At 43.2% G+C, this 24,304-nt stretch overlaps 1 protein-coding gene across 2 annotated transcripts; it reads right to left on the reverse strand.

Annotated features, from left to right (window-relative positions):
• Positions 1 to 736: 736 nt before the first annotated feature.
• Positions 737 to 21,537, reverse strand: LOC140508296 (uncharacterized). 2 transcript variants are annotated; one of them, XM_072616109.1, is made up of 5 exons: positions 21,415 to 21,537; positions 14,286 to 14,370; positions 8,794 to 8,920; positions 8,125 to 8,217; positions 737 to 6,168 (listed from the first exon to the last, which is right to left on the reverse strand). In XM_072616109.1, the coding sequence occupies exons 1-5, from the start codon at positions 21,441 to 21,443 to the stop codon at positions 4,346 to 4,348; spliced, it is 2,157 nt and encodes a 718-aa protein (XP_072472210.1). In that variant the 5' UTR covers positions 21,444 to 21,537; the 3' UTR covers positions 737 to 4,345. The 2 variants fall into 2 exon arrangements, with proteins under 2 accessions (XP_072472210.1, XP_072472209.1); XM_072616108.1 differs by lacking the exon at positions 21,415 to 21,537 and adding an exon at positions 20,993 to 21,402.
• Between the last annotated feature and the right edge of the window lie 2,767 nt (positions 21,538 to 24,304).

Here is a 24,304-nt window from a genome sequence, read left to right on the forward strand (position 1 = left end):
CAGTAAGGCTAGGGGAAGCTCACCTTTCAGTCTGATGTGTAGATGGGGCTCCACCTAGAAGCTGAAACCTCATTGTCCCTGACACAGAATAGTCACTAGTGTCTTACAGCAAATGTAGTTGCTCTGTATGTGCTTTCACTTGGTAAATTGCATTGCAAATATTATCTCATTTAATCTTCACAGCTGTTTGAAGTGGATGCTATTACTCTTATTTTACAGATAAGGAAATGGAGATGGCGTGATTTTTCCAGCTTCATATAACTAGTAAATATCTTAGCTCAGATCTGAACCCAGGTCTTTCTCCTGACTCCAAATTCAACACTGTATCTGCTGTATCACCTAATTGCCAGAAGTGAACCTTCAGGATTGTTTTGATTTGCATTTGTCATAATTTGCTGCTGGGAGAATTCTTTAGTAATTGTTAAGAGTTTAAAATTCTTAATTTGAGAAAGTTATCAATATACTTTGACCACTTCTGAGCAAAGGCTTTTGGTTTTCTGCATTTCTGTTGATTATCTATATATACCAAACCCTTATTCAAGAAATCTGATGCAAAGGTATTTCCCCTCATTTGACCAGCTCCCTTCTTAGGACATGCAGTAAACCCCAATTCTGTCAGCTCCGGTTACATTTGGTAGCATGGAAGTTCTATGAAGGCAGGGACTGTTTTCTCTTTATCTTCGTACTTCATCTTTATTGACCTATCAATCATGATTGATGCAATCTCACGTAATGCAAAATGATTTATTGCCAAATCTCAGTGGCATTAAATGAGTCAAAATTCAATTAATTTGAACCACATGAGTTTGTCAGGGGATTTCAGCTTTCACTTTCCCATGGTTGTATGCAAATATATGCTGCTGTAAACCATACTACCAGCACTTGGGTTGAGTTTATATTTTAGAAAACCTTTTACAAAATGGGCAAAAGGAAGAATCTTTCAGAAGGAAACCCTGCTAGCACAAAAAAGAAGACACTTGTTCTTACAGGAGAACAAAAATCTGATGTAATTGAATAGCACAAATGCCGTCCGAGTAAGTCTAGATAAGATACAGAATATTATAAAGCACACACATAATGAAAGAAAATAAAAATAAAACAAAAGATAAAGGCCAAGGGGCATCAGCTTTCTGTATTTTGCCAACAACCGCCATGAATGGAAGTGTCAGAAATGGATCTCATTCAGGTTGTATGAAGACTGCAATAAAAAGTACGTTCTCAGCAGAGCAGCCTTTTAGACCAAAGACTTTTTAAGGTAGTGACAGGAAGTAGAACTGAAAAGGAGGCTGAAGAACCTTTGACTCCACGTGTTGACTGAAGTGCTTTAAAAATGAAATTCAACTGAATTAAATGATCAGAGGGGTGGCTGGTGCAGACAAAGATGCAGAAGCTGAACATTCTGATGTTCTGTAGAAAATAATTGAAGAAGGCGGACACACTGAGCCATAAAATATTGATGTAGAGGAAACAGACTTATTTTGGAGAACTTCCAGAACTTACATTTCTAAGACAGGAAAAAAAAAACCCTGTTTTTAAAGTATCTAAGGATCATCCAACATACATGTTGGGAGGTAATGCAGAAGGGGATTTAAAATCAAAACCAATGCTTATCCATCTTGAAATCCTTGTACTGTGAGAAGTTTCTAGTTCTTTAGAAATAAGAAACCCTGGGTAACTAGAAGTTTTTGAAGTTATGCTGGTCTACCCGTTGAAAAATATTGCAAGGACCACAGAATTTCATTTAAAGCATTAGTGATTTTAGATAACTCCCCACATCATCCACCTACACTTGGTGTTCATTACAGGGGAATATAAGCATGCAAATTCTCCAAATGAAATGTGGAAAAAGCTCTTTACACTAATCAGCATATGTCCAAAGAGTTAAAGAAAGAGAAGGTTGCTCAGTCTATGCTGCTAAAATATTTAAAAATGACAATAACGACATTTTTCCCATATCCTTAGCAAGGATGTCTTTAGGTATGATATTTAGTAATTTTAAAAATTTTGTTTTCTATAGCTTCTCTATTACTTTGTAATAAACATGAATCCAAAATACATTTTTCTTTGTTGTTATATTACAATAAAAAGATAAAAAAAAACTTATTTAAAAAGTTTTCATTGCATATTTCCATCAGGCTAGAATCAGTTAACATATCTCACATACAACTCTGAATAACGTGAACATAAATAATGCAACAACTGCATGGGATTCATGATTTGCACTAATTGGGACCTAGCTCTATTGCTAGTATGGCGAGTGGTGAGTAGCACAGAGTAGGCCCTTAGGAAATGCCTGCTAATAGATACAAAGCAACCATTACATTCACTCCAACAATGGGGGTCATCTGGTTAAATGAGTAAGCACTTATCCCACTGCAGGAAAACATACTGCTAGCTTTGTCACTGGCTGAATATCCATAGGAGCGTAGCTTGAAAGCTGGAAGGGACCTCAGAGAACATGTAGCAGAATCTACTCCTTTTTTACAGATGAGGAAAGACAGGCCAGGCAAGTCCAGGAACTTGTCCAAGGTCACGGATATAGTAAGTGGGCTGAGCCATGATTGAAACCTGGGTCCTCCCACTCCAAATCTAGCATCTTTCCCACAGTACCGCATTACCAACTCTCTTATTAAGTCACAGAATCCCTATAGTTCAAGTATTGGGCAAGGCAGAGTTAACTCTTATGTTCAGTACTTCTATCCCCCTTTAGAAAGAGGTTTCCTCCTTGACCGTCATGTAGTTACACGGACACACTGTCATTCTTAGTAGAGTCTAAGTACATGCATCATCACTGCATTCATTTAATTCCAATGGACTACCACTGAATGGCAGATGGGCTCTTCTTGGAGCCCATTTAGCTGAATTTCCATGACTACTATTTTAATCATTCTCATCAAGGAGTCTGCTTCTTTTGCCTATAGGCAACAGTGTTTGTTATATGGAGAAATATTCATCTCATATATCTTATGCTTTCATAACTACTAAATAATTTGGGTCACTAGATGAATATCTATAATTAAAATGGTCTGGCACTATTAAGATGCTATTTTTTTCCTACCTCCTTTCAAAAAAAAAAAAAAGTCTATACACAAAAGTTCCAAAGGCTTGATGATTAGTTGAATAAACCGGCTGCATATTCCTTTAAAGACACTGAGCACAAAACCTAGCCTTTCATCATAAACACCAGCTGTCCTTTTGGGCTAGTAGGAGGCTCGAGTTCTCTCCTGACAGAATATTAACCTACCCATCCACCCCACCCAATGTCATTTAGTGCTTTCATGGTGATAGAGAATAATAACTTCAGTAGCACCGTCACTTAGCACTTAGGTCTCAGTACCTTATTGTATTGTATAGTTCCAACTTCTGCCATTTGCACAAAAGGTGTCCTCTAAAGAACAACTATTGTGTCCACAAGGTTCTATTCCTAGCTTTTGAACTTGCAATACTTTTCATAGAACTCTATTATATAGTTGCTTCCACCAATGTGTCATCCAAAGAAAACCCAAATCAAGGAGAATTGGTTGTTGTTCAGTTATTTCATTCATGTCCAACTTTTCATGACCCCATTTGGGTTTTCTTGGCAAAGATACTAAGGCAAATAGGGTTAAGTGACTTATGCAGTTCACACAGCTAGTATTTGCTGAGGCTGGATTTGAATTCTAATCTTCCTGACCCCAATCTATCCACTGCACCAACCTAGCTAGTGGAAATAGTACATTGTAACAAAACATACAACTAAAGCACATTCTCTGGAGGAAAACACAAAACCTCAGCCTCCCTGAGTGGGTGCTTAGTGACTTCCCTATTTATTGATTTATTGACCCAATGGATTTTGGGTCAATATGAATCTGATGGTGGCTTTCCCACCTTTATTACATTAAAAGGACTTCATTCCAAAATTAGTTCTCTGGCAGTGACCTTTCCTATTAAAGGCTTTCTCACATTCATTGGATTAAAAGGGGTTCTCTTCAGTTTGAGTTCATGGATAACTAATAAGGCACCTCCAGGATCTGAGGGTTTTTCCATTCACTGCATTCAAAGTTTCACTCTAGCATGAGATTTCTCATGCCTACCAAGGGTTCACTTCTCTCTGATGGCTTCTCCACTCTGATTACATTCACTCTAGTATGACTTGTATGATGTTTAATAATGGTCTATCTCATGGAAAGCTTTCCAACATTCATTTCATTCAAGTGGTTTCACTGCAGTATGAGGTTCTCTGATGATAAATAAGGCCTCTTGTGTGGCTCAAGACATCACCACATTAAGCAGATTTCACTCCAACATAAGCTGATGGCTTTTAAAGTATTTTTTATGCTGAAGGTTTTTCCACATCCCTTAAGGGTTACATTCCAGTGTGAATTCTCTGGTGTCTATTGAGGCTTCCTCTCTGACTGAAGGCTTTCCCACATTCATGACATTCAAAGGCTCTTGCTCCAGTATGAATTGTCTGATGACTAATAAGGTGGCCTTTCTGACTGAAGGATTTCCCACATTCATTGCACTCAAAGGGCTTCCCTACAGTATGAATTCTCTGATGTCTTATAAGGTTCTGGCTGGCACTAAAGGCTTTCCCACATTCATTACATTCAAAGGGCTTCCCTCCAGTATGAATTCTCTGATGTCTAATAAGGTTCTGCCTATCATTGAAGGCTCTTCCACATTCATTACATTCAAAGGGTTTGACTCCAGTATGTGTCCTCAAATGTCTAATAAGATTCTGCCTATCATTGAAGGCTTTTCCACATTCATTGCACTTAAAGGGTTTCACTCCAGTGTGAGTTCTCTGATGTCTAATAAGGGACTGCCTGTCATTGAAAGCTTTCCCACATTCATTACATTTAAAAGGTTTCACTCCAGTATGGGTTCTCTGATGGATAATAAAATGTCCTTTCTGACTAAAGGCTTTCCCACATTCATTACATTCAAAAGGTTTCACTCCAGTATGCGTTCTCTGGTGGCTTTTAAGACAATCCTTCCGCATGAAAGCTTTCTCACATTCATTACATTCAAAGGGTTTCACACCAGTATGAGTTCTCTCATGTCTAATAAGGGTCTGCCTTTCATTGAAGGCTTTCCCACACACATTACATTCAAAAGGTTTCACTCCAGTATGAATTTTCTGATGTCTAATAAGGTTCCGACTGTCATTGAAGGCTTTTCCACATTCATTACATTCAAAGGGTTTCACTCCAATGTGAGTTCTCTGATGGCTTTTAAGGTAATGCTTCCGTCTGAAGCCTTTCCCACATTCATTACATTCAAAGGGTTTGATCCCAGTATGAGTTCCCTGATGACTAATGAGGTTTTCCCTCCAGCCGAAGGCCTTTTCACATTCATTACATTTAAAGGGTTTCACTCCAGAATGAGTTCTCTCATGTCTAATAAGGGACTGCCTCTCATTGAAAGCTTTCCCACATTCATGACATTCAAATGGTTTCACTCCAGTATGAATTTTCTGGTGTCTAATTAGGTTTCGACTGTCATTGAAGGCTTTCCCACATTCATTACATTCAAAGGGTTTCACTCCAGTATGAGTTCTCTGGTGGCTTTTAAGGTAATGCTTCCGTCTGAAGCCTTTCCCACATTCATTACATTCAAAAAGTTTCTCTCTAGTATGAACAGTCTGATGTTCACTAAGATTTGACCTTCTGTCAAAGGATTTTCCACAGTCATTATATTCATACGACTTTTCACTAGCACATGTTCTATGGCATTTGATGAGCTCTGAGCGGTAATTGAGCATTTTCCTTTCTGTGTTATGAATGTTAAGCTTCTTCCCTGAGGCAACTGCATTACGCTGAATTCTGTCTGAAAACTGTCTGAAGTTCTTTCCAAGTGTATCATATTTATGGGGGCTTTTTCCTATGGCAGTGCTCCACTGTGGAAAAAAGAATGGCCCCAGACTAAAATGTCTCACAAAAGAATTACCATCAAGGATATCTGTTTTACAAAATGTTCCTTCGTGAGCGACTGTTAACTCCTGGGACTGTCCCTCCTGTGAGCCCTTCTGGCTCTCAAAGTTGACCTCACATTCCTCAGATTCTCCTAGGTTGAGATACCAGGGATTGCCTTGTGGTCCTTCTTCTTTGGCCAAAGCATCATCTAGGCAAGTGTCCTCTGTCAGAATGGAGTCCTTGTTTTCATACCTAGTCTGATTAAAAGAATCTGAAAGAAATAAAAATGTGTCAGTAGCCATTCTCCTCTCTCCTTCACAAGTTCTAAATTCTGCCTCTTCCAACAAGGAGAAAAATATTCAATATGAACTAGGTAGAATGAACATTTTAAAAGGGAAATTGAAGTGAAAAACAGGTGAGGAGAATAATAAGGAGCCCAGCTGTGAACACTTTCCCTAGTGAGAATCTCTTTTCCCAGTTGTGCTAATTTTTTTTCAAAAGTCTTTCAATTTTATATAATCCAAACTGCTCCTCATGTTTTATGATGTCCTCTACTGCTTATAAATTATTCACCTAAAAACTTGTTGGTACTAGTTAAAAAACAGAAAATTCGTATGTAGGATAGATTAAATAGCATGGAGGAGAAATACATGAATTCAACAAACACAGTGTCCCATAACCCAACAGCATAAATTCCTTAAGAACTTATTTGATACAAACTTTTATGAAATCTGGAAAGAAGTCTGGCAGAAATGAAGGTTAGACAAACATTTTATACCACACACCATAATGAGGTAAAAATGGATACAGGAGGATAATAAAAAGATAGGTGACCTCAGTATTAAAGATAACATCATAAAATATTAGCAAGAGGAAGAGATCAGCTAAGTTTTATTACTATGGCTAGGAAGAGGATTCTCAACCAAAGGTGATCAGAAAAGTTAAACTATATAATTTTGATTTCAAGAAATTAAAAAGTTTTTACACTGACTAAATTCAACAAAAGATGAGCAAAACAGTCACCTGGAGGAAAAACCCTTTGCATCAAATATTTCTGATAAGGGACTGATATCCAATATATAGAGAACTAAGAGAAAGAAATATTTAACGTCAAGAATCATTCCACAATGAATAAGCAGACAAAAGATATGAAGACTGTAAACTACTAAGAATCATGAAAGACTTCTCCAAATCACTAATGTCAATTCAGAACAATTGTGAATATTCCCCTCTCACTCAATAAGATGATAAAGCTAACAAAAGATGAGAATGACCAATGCTGGAATAGTTGTGAAATTTCAAGCACACTAATGCATGTAGTAGAACTGAAAACTCTGAGAAACAATTCTCAATTACGCTAAGAAAGCAACTAGAGTCTATCCTTAGAGATCTCACTAAGCATACATGCCAAGGATGTCAAAGATAGAGAGAAAGGTCTAATACACACCAAACTATTTGTAGAGGTAATTTTTGTAGGGGGAAAAAGCAAACTACCTAAACAAATAGCAGCGCATCAATTTAATGCAGTAATACTTTGCCTGATAAAAGGAATATGAAGAAGACATGGCAGTATAGGAAGACTTATGTAAACAGATGCAAGGTGAAGAAAGCAAACTTTGGAAAACATTATATACAGTGACTATAAAAGGAAAGAGCAACAAAAAAATCAAAATTGCATCACTTGTGTAATTATAACAAATGAGCTCGACCCTGGAAAAAGAACTCTGTCTTTGAGTAGTTTGGTACCATGGAGATGGAGCATGACAGACACTGTCTGCACAGGTTATTTTGGTATAGTTCAGGTCTGAGACTAGAAGGAGATGAGACACACGATACTAAATAGTGAAATACTCTCTATGGAGAGTAGAAGAAGGCTGTTGGGCAAGGAGGAAGAGTTGTAGTACAGGGCAACTTCCCCTCCTTGGAATGTTCATGGCCAAGCCTGAGCAAGGGAGCCTGCACTCCAGTCAAGCTCATTTGTTTTGTCCTCATGTAACCATGGCCAAAGCCTTAATTCCCTTATCCATTTAGGTCTTGATGTCAGCTTCAATAACTTCTAAGGAAAATCTAGTCTAGTCTAACTAGGGTAAGGCCTTAGGAAAGGTTCTCCCTGGGTTGCTGTGAGGCTCAAAGCAGATAATATTTATGAAATGTTTTGCAAACCTTAAGTGCTATATAAACACAGGCCACTATTATCATCTCATCAGTCTGTTTGTCACTTACTCACCTGGGTAAAGGCCACTTGGGAATTCTCCCTCAGGTATCCATGGCACTTCTTTTTCCAACTGGGAGATGACATCTGGTTTGGAAACTAAAAGCCCTGATCATGGAGAAAGAAAAAGGAAAGGTTTGGAGACAGAGGGCCATCTTGGAGTTCAGTCTTAGCCTTTTCATCTCCAGGGAAATAGGGATGCTAAGAAGGGGCAGAGGACTGAAAAAAGACCTCTGACCTCTCTCACTCAAGAGTAGATCACTAATTGATTTGGACTCAGAAGGACAAAGAATTCATTGGACCTAAGGTCTGCTAAGTAGTAAGATCTTTTCATGTCTCCAAGCATCTGCCATGTGGCTTCACCAAGAACCTTTCACTTAAGAGAAGGAGTCTTTCCTTTCCCTTGAAGGAAGCTAGAGCCCTGGAGCCAGTATAAAAACTCTATGGGATTTCTGTCTATGTAAGGCAAAGACTTTGTACCTGAGAAAGAGCACCTGAAAAATTCAATCTAAAGGCTCTAATGGGTTTTGGACTACCTGCCCCTCCCACCATACTTATAGCATTGATTTATATTGCTGTACCCTAAGCAAAAACTCAGGGCAGCCCTTGAAGCCCCCAGAGTAGATAGAAGGGAGAAAGCAAATGTCCCCAGCAGACAAATGATGAAGGGGGTGCTGTACGTACCCAAAGACACCAGGTTCTCATAGTTCTCCAGCATCACATCCCTGTACAGGTCCCTCTGAGCAGGGTTCAGGCATCTCCATTCCTCCAATGAGAAGTCCACAGCTACATCTCTGAATGTCACTGGATGCTGAAATATCAAACACATTCCTGCTCTACTGGGGACTTTACCTCTTACAGTGCAAGAGAGACACATGGAAATAGCCAGGCATATAAGGAGGGAGTTAAAGCACTGCCAGTTTTGAGTATTCCATATTGACCATTTGACTATTGACCTTTATAGCAGAGAATTATGGGAAAAGAATCCAGAGAAAAGAGGAGGACTGGGGAACAAGAAGAAGAAGAAAATGATGTGGAGATAAGGATAAGAAAAGAAGAACACTAGGAGAAGGAAAAGGAGATAACTGATGAGGAGGGGATAAAGAAGAAAAGAAAAATAAAGGGCAAGTGAAACCAACTGGTGAAATCAGGGGGTCATCTGTAATGGCACAGGTAACTTGGCCCTCAAGTTAGTTATAAAACTCCTGAGTGGGAGAATCTTTGGAGGGGAGATGCAGACCATCACAGGGAGATCCAAACCTAGGCTGAGATGGACCTCTATTAGGAAAGGGAGCTGAGTAAATGCTGCACTAACATTAATTGAATTTGGTCATGTTGGTATTTCTGACTTAGCCAAGTGCATACCACCTATGTTCCAGGAGTGGGGCTAGTCTCCATCCTACAGGGAACGAAAAATCTTGAAAAATCTCTGTCCAGATATGGCCAGGAGCTGAAGTGGCCATGGGGAAACATAATCTTAGTCAGGAAGGTGTAGAGTGGAGGATGTTCCATAGATGAGGAGGGGAAAAGGAAGGATGAGTCCGCACCTAGAAGGGAGAAACACTTTGGAAGCTCCTCTAGATAGGGCTCATCAGGGAGAGATCATCCACAGAGTATCAGAAGAAGAAGAGACCCATCACAGGGTGTAGGTGTGGGTGTGTGGGTGACTTGCTGTTCAGAGCTGGCCTGAAAACTGAAAAGTGAGGTCTTCTGTCTTCCTGGGGCAAGCATCAAACACAAACCAGAGAATTTACAAGACTTAACAAGAGGAATGACCACTCTCTACTGCTAATGACTCCCACAGGCACAAGGGATACTCTAGGAGACTCAAAAGTAGTACAGAAGACAGCCAAGTCTAAGCAAGGACCTGAAGACAATAGGGACACAGGTGTGGTTCTCCTCACTCCCATCTGCCAAAATCTGGGGACTGAGAAGACAAAACAGATTTGGACAATTATCAGCTCTCTAGGAAGAAACTGTCCAAGAATGGGATCCTGGCGTAAGGTATGATAAGGCTGGTGTACCTTACAATGACTGGCATGAGTGCAGTGACTAAGTTTATGTTAAAGATAAAGATATCAGAGGTCAGAGAGAAGGTAACTCTTCCGCAAAAATCCCCCAAAGTACCAGAAAATTGTCCAAGAAAAAATAAGTATTGAGAAATTTGGACTCTACACTAAGCATTCCATTGAGTCTAGTAATAAACCAAAACAGGGCCACAAGAGGATGGAGGAAGAGTATAGAGATTGAACCAAAGAAAACCAGTGTGATCTCCAAAAACCTGGCCACAAACTGGCAGAGTAAGGGAGTTGAGAGGAACCATGGCACGCTCTGGCAAAGGTAATCAAGGCTAGCAAGGACTATGGACACCAGCTCCAGTAATCTGACACTTGAAGCTGTATTTTGGCCTCTCTAGGTAAATGTTTCTGGACACTAGACCTCCTCTGTGCCACAACTGGAGATAAGGCCAACTCACCACTGGGCACCAGCACTAGGAAGGCTGTGCAATGAGACCAGGGACCATTAGGACTTCTGAAACCCTCCAGAGGCCTAAAGCACCAAGCAAAAACAACTCCTAATGGAGGGGCTTATATAGAGAATGGGACCACCTGAGGTCTGAACCCACAGTGTACTACTAGGAGATTAAGACATAAACGAGAGGTTTGAGATAGAGGGTAGGAGGGCCTAATACCAGCCATCTCCTCAAGATCAGCAGCAGCAATGGTATCTAGACAACAGGGGAAACAGGATCAAATAAAGCCTTCCCAATCCATTCAAGAGTGCCAAAAGGTACTGGCCAGAACACAAATCCCAACCGCAGAATGAAGGCTGCTTAGCAACTGAAAGAACATGTTCAGCACAATGAAATATGAGAGTCTAAAAGAAGTCCAAGAAATAACCACCAAAGAGAGAGGCCCCACAACAACTACAAGATGAGATAAAATAGTGCATGGCCACAGGGACTGATGGAGTGGATAGAAGGAATGAAACCAAGGAGAAAAAATAAAATCGCCAATGAAATGAGTTTGGGAGGAAAAAAAGGAAAGGAGAATAAATGGCATAAAGAGAAGATGCACAGCCTTACCCCAAGGAGTAAACTCCCTGGGCAAAAGAGCAACAGAAGTGAAAGACCCCATGAGGTAATAAGGAGAAATCAAAAAGACTGAAAAACTAAATAGAAGAAAAGATAATGAATCTACCATAAAAAACAAGGCCCTAAAAAATAGGGAGGGAGAGATCATTTCAGAATTATGAAACTCAACAGGTAAATGGTCTTGATAAGAGAGTGTGATCAGTTTTCTTTCTTTTTTAAATATAACTTTTTCCTTCTTTCTTTTTTTTGATAAATAGTGTTTTATTTTTTCCAATTATATGTAAAGATAGTTTTCAACATTTACTTCTTATAAGATTTTGAGTTTCAAATTTTTCTCCGTCTCTCCCTTTCCTCTCCCTAAGAAAGCAAGGAATCTCATATAGGTCATACTTCTTCAATCACTTTAAGCATGGTTTTACATTAGTCATGCTGTTTTACGAAGAAACAGAACAAAAAGGAAAACACATGAAAAAACAGAAAAGTGAAAAGAGTATGCTTCTATCTGCATTCAGACTCCATGGCTCTTTCTGTGGAAGTGGATAGCACTTTCCATCATGAATCTTGTGGCACTGTCTTGGATCATTGCATTGCTGAGAAGAGCAAAGTCTATCATGGATGATCATCACACGGTGTTGCTGTTACTGTATACAATGTTCTCCTGGTTCTGCTCACTTCACTCAGCATCAGTTCATGTAAGTCATTCCAGGTTTGTCTGAAATCTGCCTGCTTATCACTTCTTATGGACCAATGGTATTCTATTACATTCAAATACCACAACCTTTTCAGCCATTCACCAGGAGATGACCATCCCCTCAATTTCTAATTCTTTGCTACCACAAAAAGAGCTGATATAGATATTTTTGCACATGTGGATCCTTTTCCATCTTTTTATAATCTCTTTGGTATACAGAATTAGTAGTATTACTGGCTCAAGAGGTATGCACAGTTTGATTGCCCTGTGCGCACAGTTCCAAACTGCTCTCCAAAATGGTTGGATCAGTTCACAACTCCACCATAATGCATCAATGTCCCAATTTTCCAACATTTTCTCCAGCATTTATCATTTCTCTTTTCTGTCATATTAGCCAATCTGATAGGTGTGGTATAGTACCTCAGAGTTGTTTTAATTTGCATATCTCTAATCAATAGTGTGATAAAGCATTTTTTAATATGACTATAGATATCTTTAATTTCTTCATCTGGAAACTACCTGTTCATATCCTATGCCCATTTATCAAATGGGGAATGACTTATAAATTTTACTCAGTTCTATATATATTTCTGAGAAGTGAGGCTTTTATCAGAAACTTTTACTGTTAAAATTGTCTCTCAGCTTTTTGCTTTCCTTCTCATCTTAGTTGCATTCATTTTGTTTGTGCTGAATTTTTAAAATCTGAAGTAACCAAAATTATCCTAAATATATTTTTTCTATCATCAAGGATTTATTTTTTCTCTTCAGGTACTATACAGACAAAAATACTTGTAGCAGCTGTTTTCTTAATACCCAAAACTGGAAAGAAAGGAGTGTTCCCTTGTTGGGGAATGGCAAAACAGATTATGGCATAATATAATATATATATTATATATTCATATATAATGGATTTTTTGTGGGGGAGGGGTGTCATAAAAATGATGAAGTGAACAGTTTTAGAGAAACAGGGAAGCCCTCTGTGAAGGGTGCAGAACTAAGAAAATGATTTATATAAGGACAAAACCATAAAAGAAAACAACTTTGAAAACCTTCAGAGCTGTGATCAGTGAAGACCATGGAAGCCATAGTTCCAGATGGAGGATGAAGCACACTACCTGTAGCTGCTGTAGAGGTCCTGGGACATCTACTCTTGGTCATGGCAACAGGGAGAATTTGTTCTGTTGGACTAAGCACGTTTATCATGAGGGTTTTCTTTTTCTGTTTAATTCTTCAATTGGAGTAAGAAGTTGGAGGGAGTGATAATAAATTCTTGTTCCAAACAATGTAAAAGAATTGACCCTGAATACTGAGGTTGAACCAAGAACCTGGAAACCACTTACTTGACCAATAAGTGAGCATTTATGAAGCACTTACCACTTCATGGGACAAAGTCTTGGGAGCTTTGTGGGAAAGCTCAGGGGTTAGAAGCAGGGTGATCTGGTAGTCCCAAAAACTAATGCCCTTTTGCATTGCACAGAGAGGCCCCAACAGTGAGGAATAAGGGGACGATGGTCCCTTTGTATTCTCCCTAAGTAGACCACAGATCATGGAGTGTTGTGTTCAGTCCAGAGATAATGACAAACTAGAGTGTCCAGAGGAAAGTCACCAGGAAGTTGAAGGGCCTTGAATTTATGGCACATAAGGATCCTCTGAAAAGAATGAGGGTATCTACTCTGCTGAAAAGAAGAAGCTGGGGGGCCATGACAGCTATGTTCACTTACCTGAAGGGCTGTCACTTGGAAGAAAGATTAAACATGTTCTCTTTGGTTCTGCCCAAAAGGGCAACATTCAGTACAAGTTGTTAAGGGGAGAACTTATTCCTGATGTTGGGAAAAGCTTCATTAACAACCATATCCCTCCAGAAGTCTCAGGGGGTAGGGGGTTCTCCTTTACTAAAGGTCATCAAGCAGAGGCTGGATGAAAACTGGTCCAAAAGTAAAAGTGGGTATGCCTATCTTGTTCTGAGTGGGACAAGGTTCCTTTCAAGGTGAAACTTTCTGAGTCTATGAATCCTACTTCCTCTTGGCTTCATTTTGTGCTAGACTCTCTATTATGATGATAAGGTCACTACTGATTAAATTCATATCTGAAAAATCATTCCTGAAAATGAACCCCAAGAAAATAATCCAAGGATATACAGTCACCAGACTTGATGTCAGATTCAGAATTCAAAGAGATCTAAGATAGAATAAAATTTCATCAGGCTAAATGTAAAGTCTGACATGTGGGTTCAAAAAATTAGCTACAGGGCTATGAAGAAGATGACCCCAACGTCCTGTAGGCTTCTTATCATTCACCAGAGTGGCAGAGATGTACTAAGAGAGAATGTCTGAGGCCCAGATGTGTAGAAGGGACCTGGCTAAGAGAAAGGCAATGAGAATCCTAACTCACCTGGAGCCTGGCAGTCAGCAGCACAGAGGTCACACCTTCCTTCACGCTCCTGCCCTGGGAAGGGCATGGTCTTGAGACATCCAAGCTGTGAGTTCAGAACAATTGGGAAGGAAGACAGTCAGACACTGAAACTCCAGAACATGGTGCTCACCAATGCCTGAACCCTCTTGCCCCATCAAATGTGGGGTCTGTGACCCCCTCTGTCAGCTCTGCCCATTTCTCCCTGTCACAAAACTGATTTGACTGGATCTGTGACAAATCCATGCTACCTTCACCTGGAGACCCTTTTCTGCTTCACCTGTTGGTTCTTTGACAGCCTCCAGAAGAGCTAAGCCAAAATTCCCACTCTTAGCTCACTTTACAAGATGAGCTTGACTCTGACTAAGATCCACTGATCTGACACAGTCCTATGTGAACTGCCTCAGCTTCTTTCTGTGTCTTCCCTTACATTCCCTTCTGGTCTCCCTGTCCCACCCCAAAAGGAGAGGCAGTATCCCTCCCTCCTACTCAAGTTACCACCTCCTGGACTTTGACTCATGCCTCTTCCCAGAACTGAAATCTATCAATTACCTCCTCATTATATGGATTAGGGAGGAGGTAGCTGGATTCTGCAATGCCTGTAACCCCAAGGTGGCCATGAAATAGTCACTGTCAGTTACAAGGCAAGTTTTCCTCAGGGAGTGTGAGCTCATTTTTTCTTTGGATTCTAAGCACTTAACCTGGCACAGAGAAAGGGCTTAATTAATGTTGGCTCAATGTTGACTGGTTGAAGGTTGTAGGAAGGCGTCCAAAGGTCCTTGGGCCCATGTCATTCATCATTTCTGTCAGTAGTTTTGACAAAAGAACATTTGTCAGGTTGTTAAAGGAATATGGCTGTCACCATAAACACTGGAAGACAGAATCCCATTTCCAACTCCCTTTGAAATATCTCAAATCAGATATCTATTGGATATCTTAAAGTCAACATGCCTAACACTGAGCTCCTTATCTTTCCTCCCAACCATCCCTCTTCATAACTTCTCTATTACTGTTTGAGGACACTACCATCCTCCTAGCCACCCAGGCTCCCAACCTAGCTGCCATCCTTGACTCCTCACTGCCTCTCAGCTCCCCATGGCCAATATGGCACCACAGTCTCCAGTCTCTCCCCACTCCAGTCCATCCTCCACTCAGCTTTCATATTGTTCTTCCTAAAACACAGATCTGCCTATCATTCCCACTTTACTCCTTCTTCAGTAAATTCTAGATTTTCCCTATCACATTCAGAAGCAAACAGGAAATCCTCTTTCTGGCACTTGAAGCCCTCCATAAACTGGCTCCTTGTCACCTTTCCAGTCTTCTGACCCCTTCTGTGCCTTCCTCATTTTACTTTACAGATGAGAAAACTGAGGCTCAGGGAGGTTAAGTGACTTGTTCTAAATCACAGAAGTATTAGTGGTGAGATTTGAACTCAGGTCCTCTGATTCCACAGGCAGGGCTCTTTCCACATTGTCACCATGGCAGAAGGCTTGCTAAGATCACAGAATCAACTGGGCAAGTTTCTCCGAACCTGCCAGGATGAAGGAGAGAAGTCTGTCGCAGACCTGGGCCATGAGGCTCGTGGCCAAAGGGCCAGGGAAGATGGAGGCAGTGGATACCTTCAGGCTGTCATAACAGGCAGGAGAGCCTGAACAGTCCTTAAAGGACCCTCACCCCCACCCCAGCCAGCCCTGAAGGGGCTGCATATATACGAATCAGATACTGCAGAGAGGGAGGCCATTTCAGGAAAAGCCAGAGAAGAAGAGAAAAGTGGGTGAGAAAGAAAATAATGACTGGCTCAGGAACATCCTTTCATGGAGGAGTCATGGAGACAACGCCAGAGATCCCCACAGGGCACCCCCATTAGGCGACAGGAGCTCCTGGGAAAGGGGGTAAAAAATGAGTCATCCCAACTGTGGAAGCCAGAGAAGCATATGGTGGGGGTCCAGGCCCCAAAACCTGCCACAAGAACAGTGGCAGAGAGGTACTGAGCACCAAGGGCACACTGGGATGGACACACATTGTGGGACACAGAGAAAGTGGACATGAGGTTTGCATGTGCATTGAGGTGGTACGGAAGTTAGAGTCAGGGATTAGAGCACTGGGCCTACACTTACGGAGACCTGAGTTCAAATCTGGCCTCATACACTTATTAGTTTTGTTATCCTGGCCAAATCACTTAACCTCTATATTTGCCTCAGTCTCCTCAACTGTAAAATGGGGATAATTATAACATCTACCTTGCTGTTGTGAGGATCAAATGAGACAAATCTCCAAAATCCTTAGCCCAGTGCCTGGCACACAGCAGGCACTGTATGAGTGTTAGCTATGATGATGATGATGACGGACAGCATTTTGTTTTCATTTTGAGGGAGGACAGTTTGTGGATACAGATGGAAGAAAGAAGGGGAGAAGCACCTCTGGGAATCTCTAAAAGGCAGTGGACAGAGGTGAGCAGAGGACACTAAGCCTAAATTACATAAAAAGAGAAACAATGGACAAAATGAAAAAGCCAAACTGTACATAATGATGTCTAGTACCCACAGAGGGAGCCAGCTTTCTGTTTATTCTTTGTATTAATAACTGTTCAGGCTTAACAATGTTTCATAAGTTTATAAAAAGAAAATTGATATAAAAATACAATAGTTGCTGCATGTCAGGAGAATCACCACGGAGACTCCGAGTTCGAGGGCCTCACCCACAGGAGCTGGACAGGAGGGAGGGAAGGGCCCAGACCAGGAATGAGAGAACCAAAAGGGCCCAATGCAGTGTGCCATGTTTGCTGGGCAGCCAGACCTGTCCAAAATGGCTGCTGTACAGCAGACACTGTCAGATACCTCGGCAGACAGGCTGCATCTGTGCACCATGATCTTTCAGGCTGGAGCCTGTGCCCCCCATCATCTCAGGGGTACCATCTGGAGGAGATGGAGACACCAGGAAGTGTTGCTGTACCTGCAGGATCTCAAAAACTGTGGGAAGACGTTGGCAGAGTTCAAGAAAAGGCATGGGAAAGGGTCAGTGGTTGGAAGGTGCTGGACTGAAGCCCTGTCAATATATGCCAGTTCTCAGAACACCTGTCAAGTATGTGGGTCACTTAGGGTCTCAATAGGAGAAATGACCTAAGAAGGATGAATGGGGCTTGTCAGCAGGCCCTGCTAGGGAAGATCTCTGGGCTAAGACTTTCCTAGGGTTTGTTTGCCACAAGGGACAATCTAGTGATTATCACTAAGATGATAAGTGACCTCTCTCATGGGAACATGGTTCAGATGATTCAAAAACAATCAACTCATTTACACCTGAGTGTAAGTCTGGATAAGGGCTAGCTCCAGGTCACATGAGTAGCAGACCCAGGGCTGAGCCTAGGTTTGTTGAATCCCTCTCAGTGGATCACACTGCTCTACGGAGATGGTGGACCCTGAAGGGAGGGACAACATCCTGGGGGAACAGGAGGGTGAGTGGGAGCACAACTTTCTGGTTGGGAGGAGCAGTCAGTGTGGTCACTCTGGGGAGGGCTTGGAATGCCCAATGATGGAGACAAAGGAGGTACATTCAGAAGACTCGTGGCAAGTGTGGGCTTGCAGGGTGAGGAAGAGGAGGCAGGGAGATGTGAGAGGTCCTGCTTCAATACCGACTGCAGACAAGAAGTCAGAGAGAGGGAGGCAAGGGGAAACTGATTCACCTTGTCCCTGTTAGTCAGGAACTCACCAAGAGTGAGTCCCTCCTTCTCTTTGTTCTCCTGGCAAGGCAACACAGTATCCCAGAAAACAAAGCTCCCCAAGAAAAAGAAACCATGAGGAGTATCCCAGAATTTCAGGGCTCAAGAGGCTGGAACCTGTTATGCCATCCCCTGCTCCTGACAAGGAGACATAGAGTGGGTGTGGCTCCCATCATTTTACAGAGAGAGGGGCCAGGGGGAGCAAAGGCGAAGGAACTCCTCCCAGACTCAGGGACAAAGGGCATTAATTGACTGAGATTCTACCAAAGCCCTGCTGGCAGAGCAGATGTCAATAGACAGGGCTGAGAGCCCAGAGTCTACTTTTTGTCACCTGAATGTTTCACAAGTATGTCACCTAGGCCTTCCTCAAATCAGGACATGGAGACTCTACCTAAATTTCACTGGTACCAGGAAATCCCATGTGAGGAAATGCCTTCCACCAGTACAGGTCTACACCTCCTCTCTGACTCATATTTTTAGAACACAGCCCTGAACGCTTGAGAATTTAGCTGACATGTCTAAGTTACAAAGCCAGTATGAGGCAGCTAGGAGGCACACTGGAGGGCACAGGAGCTTGAGTAAGGAAGAAATGACTTCAAATCCAGCACCAGGCATTTACTCCTGTGTGACTCTGGGCAAATCACTTAGTTTGCCTCAGACCATTCATCTGTAAGATGGAGACAACAATAGCACTCGCATCAAAGGGTTGTTGTGACGACAAAAGGAAACATCTGTAAACCTTAAATGTCAATGCTGCCTATTTGTAATAATAATCATGATAACTATAGCTAGGAAAATATCAATTTTATATGATTATAACTACTTGTCATACTTAATATTATTCCGTAGTAGTAGTATTTACTTAGAGTATGCAGTATTTTGTCATTGTTAGTTGTTTCAGTTGTGTCTGGCTCTTCCTGATCGCATTTGGAGTTGTCTTGGCAGAAATACTAGGGCAGTTTCCTATTTCCCTCTCTAGCTCATTTTAACAGATGAGGGAGCTGACGTAAACAGGGTTAAGTGACGTGTCTAGGGTAACACAGCTAGTACCTATCTGAGGAAGATGAATCTTCCTGACTCTAGGCCCAACTCGGTCTAGCTGCCCTGTTTAATATTTAGACAGAGACAAAGCTTGAACCCAGGTCTTTCCAACTTCCAGCAGTCTATTACACAACACAGCTTCTTCTTTCAAATTCCTGATTAAAGTACTTATGGTACAGATCAAATAATCCTCATGTCTTTATTTCCTGCTTACAAAGAGAAACAGAAAGAGCCTCATAGAGTCCTGGGGCTCTCCAACAGTCTTCCCTCTAAGCTGACAACAGGCTATTCTTTGGGTACAGTGACTACATTCTCAAAGTGGGAGACATCGCCCCCAGGGGGCACTGGAATGATCCAGGGGGTGGTAATAACCTTGGGAGCAACTGGGGGGGGTAATAAATAAAAAATAAGGGAACAGTGAAAGCATAAGGAAAGAGTACATAAGAAAACACTGAAAAACCATTTAAGCATGTCTCATCTGTTGTCTAACGCAGTCAAAGTTGTAGTGATTATATGAGTTTCCCAATAAAGACAAAATGCAAGTTATAATCAATCAGTGCTCCAGTCCACCAACAGGTCTTAACAAGCAAGTGTTGGCAGGCCAGTGTGTTCTGAACTGTCACCAAGTCCAGCACACATCAGCAGGAATGTTTCTGTAATAACTTATTTACAACCACAATATGGTTACATGATGAAATACTGCATCATCACCATTTCAATGCAGGAAAGAAAAATGCCAGAAATTTACAATTATAAGATCTAACGTGTCTTTTTTGCTTTTTAACATTTCTTTGAAATGACACAAATATTTTTTAAAAATCATTACAGGGTTAAAGAAAGTAGATTTCCAGGAGGTGCTGAGTAAATTTTTTTCTTGAAAAGGAAGCAGTAAGCCAAATAAGCTTGGGAACCTCTGATGTGGTCAATGAACCACGTTCAGAGTCACATGGATCACAGGTACATCTCTGCATCTTTTTTCCTTTTCTGTAAGAGGAGCATGACAGACTGTCAGATGCTAAGATCTAGGAAAATGTGAACTCAGAACAAGTGAACTTAGTCTGACGTCTCTTCTTCATGAGAAGCAATGCCAGGTGTTTCATCAATCAACAGGCATTCTGAAGGGCTTACTCTCTGCCCGGCATTGTCCTAGGAGCTGAGGCTATAAAGAAAGGGGAAAATCAGGGGCCTGCCTTCAAGGAGCTCTACTGGGGGAAGTAACATTGAAGGGGAGGCAACAGGCGGCCCAGGGGCTAGAGCGTCAGGTGAGGAGGCAGGAAGACTTCTCTTGCCGAGGTCAAGGGGGCCCCTGGGCAAACCACTCAAGCCTATTTGCCTCAGTTTCCTCGTCTGTAACATGAGCTGCAGAAGGAAAAGAGAAACCACCCCCCGCACCTTTGCCCCCAAAGGGTCCCAGAGTCAGCCCTGCCCCAACGACACAAACGCTGCTCCCCACTCCGCCCATCCCCCCGGACCAGCAGGGAACCCCAGCCCTCCCGGCCTCCACACACACCCTGCCGCCGCCTCCCTCCCAGCGCTCTCACCCCGAGGCCCACGGACCCCCGGCAGGACAAGGGGCCTGGCAGAGCCCCGGCCCCTGGCCCCCCAGGAATCTCCCGGGGCACCCTCTCTAGCGGGGCCGGGGCCTCAGCCATCAACGCCCCAGAGGAGCGCTGGGACAAACCGGAAGGAGGGTCCCCCAGGCCCCCGCCAGCTCCAGCCCCGCCCCCCCCTCCCCGCCCCGAACCCCGGGTAACCCGGCGGCATCTGGGTTCAAGAGGCCCCGCCCCTCGCCTCAGAACACCGAGCCTGCCCTCCGGGCGCTTCCACTCCACGCCGGGAGAGACCACAGGAGCACAAGCCCAAGGTCACGGGCTGGGGAGGGGGCCCAGGCTGGATCTCCCCTCTCTCTCCCCAGTGCCCCAGCGCCGCTCACCTCCCGCCTCCGCACTGCAGCCTCGGAGCCCCCTCAGCAACCTCCGCAGGCTCCATCCCGAGCCTCCGTCTCGGATGCCCGCGACTTCTAGCTTCCTTTTCCCCCGTGGGCCCACAAGGTCAAGGTCCGGCCTCTGCGCATGCTCAGGTGCACCGCCATCCCACCTCCGCTCCCCTTCCCGTCCTATGGCCAGCTAGAGGCCCTCTTAACGCAGTTGGGCTATCCCTCCAGCGCGCATGCTCAGCCTCGTTCCCACCAGCGTTCTCACCCATGCCCCACCCAGGACCGGCAGTGCCGCCAGTGCGCATACTCAGGCTCACTCCTACACTCGTACTCCCTTCCCCCCGCCACCAGGGTCGCCCAGAGTCAGCCCGCGCACATGCTCAGCCTCGTTCCCACAAACGCCAGCGTCTGCAATTTACCGGGGTGGGGCTTTGCAGCCTCTGCGCATGCTCAGTCTCTCAGCCCAGCTCCCCGGCTCCCTCCTCCGATCCCTGCCCCCCGGGCCCTGGTCTTCACTCTCTGCCTGACTGCCATCTCCTAATTCGACTCGGAACCGCCCTCAAGGCCCGCCCCAACCCCCAACCCCCCAATCAGGGAATAGTCCATACCCTCCACATGCACCTGCACACAAGAATCGGGAGGGGCGTGATCACTGGGCGAATCAGCGTCCAGCGGCCTCCGCCCCAGCTCACCAATCAGAAGCCCAGCTCGCCTCGGCCCCGCCCCTCACAGGTCTCCCCACCCAGAGCCTGATCTTCCTTCTTGGTGTCTCTCTGGCTGTTTGTCAGCGATTTCTTCAGCTTTGAGCTTCACTTTACCCCGGTATGGCAGCCTATGCAGACCCTGCATAGAGCAGGCGGTTACTAAATGCTCGCACACTTGATTAACGGCTGTTTCCTCCAATTCTTAGGGACCAGTGTACCTGGCTTAAAGTCCTGTTCAATTTGACTTGCCTTTATACATGGAGACTAAAGTGGACATGGCTCTGATAAAGGAGGCAGGTATCATTGGGCCAAGGAAGGGTCCCTGTGGTTCTCCACTGAAGTCATCTCTCCAAGGTAACAGTGATTTAAGGATGATGTCATCCTGGGCCCAGTCATTCCAAAGGACCTATGTCAGCTGTACCCTATGGACAAGGAGGGCACATCAATCTTGATCAATCTCCTCCACACATGAAATATGACGTCAACTATGCCTTGCAGCCTGAGGCTTGCGATGCCACCCTGGACGTCATCAGAAGTATCCAGGCCACCTGTAGCTGACCAATATAGATGCCAGAGAGAAATGAGGCAGTGGTGAGGATGTTGTGACCTTTCAGATTTGGTAGGGATAGGCCCAAACAGGAGAGTTCAGAGAGGTAACACTGGAGTGACCACTTATACTGGATATTCCTACTATACTTAACATAACCATTGGAGCACTGAAGGCCACAGACACAGAGAACTCAGCCCAAGGGATCTTGTTACAAAGATGGCAGGGTTTTGGAGTTAGGTCCTACAATTCAGTGAGGAAAGGAAAGGAGAAAGGAGAGGAAAGGAAAAAGGAAGGGAAAGGAAAGGAAAGGAAAGGAAAGGAAAGGAAAGGAAAGGAAAGGAAAGGAAAGGAAAGGAAAGGAAAGGAAAAAGATCTATCCAGTAAACCCCAAGTTGACTGGGCATCCTCTGGTCATCCAAACTTACCTTCCTTTGGATAAGAGGAGGAAGGGCAGGGGGAGACAGGACAGGAGGAATGAAGAGAAAGTGTTCTTCTCTTCCCTTCCCTTCCCTTCCCTTCCCTTCCTTTCCTTTCCTTTCCCAAAACCTTAACCCTACTGCACTCTGAAGCCCATAGATTCTACCACACTAAACCCCTGCCCAAGCTCCACTTAAAGTCTATTTTATGGACCCTCCTGGCTTAAGAGTGATTATCAATAGTAACTGGTGCTGTTTCCCTCCCAGGCTGATTTAGTTAGACCCCTGACTGCTTCTTAAACAGGCCTATTCAGTGAATGGGTGATACCTCACCCTAAATGAGTACCTGAAAAGGCCTTAGCCCACAGGGACCAAGGTCTACCACTATATCCTGGGCCATCTCCAGTCATCCTGATGAATCAGTCAGGTTGGTATCCTTGCACAGCCCTCCCTCATTCAAAACAAAGTTAAGTGCAAGTCATGTCATCATTTCTCTGATGGTATGGTCTTCTTCAGCAACAAAGGATGAACACAACAACAATTCAGCGTGTGCATGTGCCCTTGATTTATAACTCAAGTTTTTAAAGTCTCAGTTGGAGAGTAGGGTCTATGTGACCAAGATGTATCTTGATGGGCTTGAGTGTAGGATGGAAATTATCAGGCCTGATGACTACCAGGTCACCAAGAAGAAGATCAAAGGGAGAGGGAATCATTGAGATGGTGGAGGTGATAACCATATTACTTTCCAGCATCCTTCCAGATGTCCCTACTTCAGGTATTACGGCCCCTATCTATCCCAACCAGAGCCTCATCCATAGACGTGTTGGGGAAGCTAATGAAATTTCTAGGCTTAATCAAACCCTTCAATAATTAATTTCTGAATTTAATTTTCCAATAGGTCTGTATAATTTGGGATGTTTTACTCTCCCTTCTGTAATTCTATGCTTTCTTGGTTCTCCTCCTACCTCTTTGATTACTTCTTCTCTGTAACCATCAATGATTCATCTTCTGCTCCACAGAAGTGGATGCCAAGACTATGGCACTGGCCTTCTTCCCTTCTGTCTTTGAACTCTCTCCCTTGGGAATCAAATCACTTACATGGCTTTCATTTCATTTGCCTACTAAAATATCCAGATCACAGGCCCCCACATTCCAATTCATCTGACCATTATTTCAAATAGCTAATTTATAACTCACTGCTTTACAGCAAAACTCCTTGAAAAGATCGTCTGGGATCATTACAGCAACATCTGCACTTTATTCTCATTTGTCAGCTCCTTGCAATGGGATTTCTACTCCCAACATTTGATTCAAACTCCTCTTTCTGGTAGAGCACCAAGATGGCAGAATAGCAGGAAGCAAGGGGCAGTGAGGTGGCACAGTGGATACAGCCTTGGGCCTGTAGTCAGGAAGACCTGAGTTCAAATCTGGCCTCAGACACTTACTGTGTGACCCTGGGCAAGTCACTTAACCTTGATTGCCTCCAAAAAAAATAGTAGGAAGCAGGCAATTGAGTTCCCTCCACAAAACCTCTCCAGAGGCTTTATTTGCAATGAATTGACAATTACTATTACTCCCCTGAGGTTCAGTCACACACCACAAACCGCTTATTGGACATTTACAACTTAATTTCCCATAG

This window comes from Notamacropus eugenii, chromosome 5 (assembly GCF_028372415.1).
Source record: "Notamacropus eugenii isolate mMacEug1 chromosome 5, mMacEug1.pri_v2, whole genome shotgun sequence".
Taxonomy (NCBI): domain Eukaryota; kingdom Metazoa; phylum Chordata; class Mammalia; order Diprotodontia; family Macropodidae; genus Notamacropus; species Notamacropus eugenii.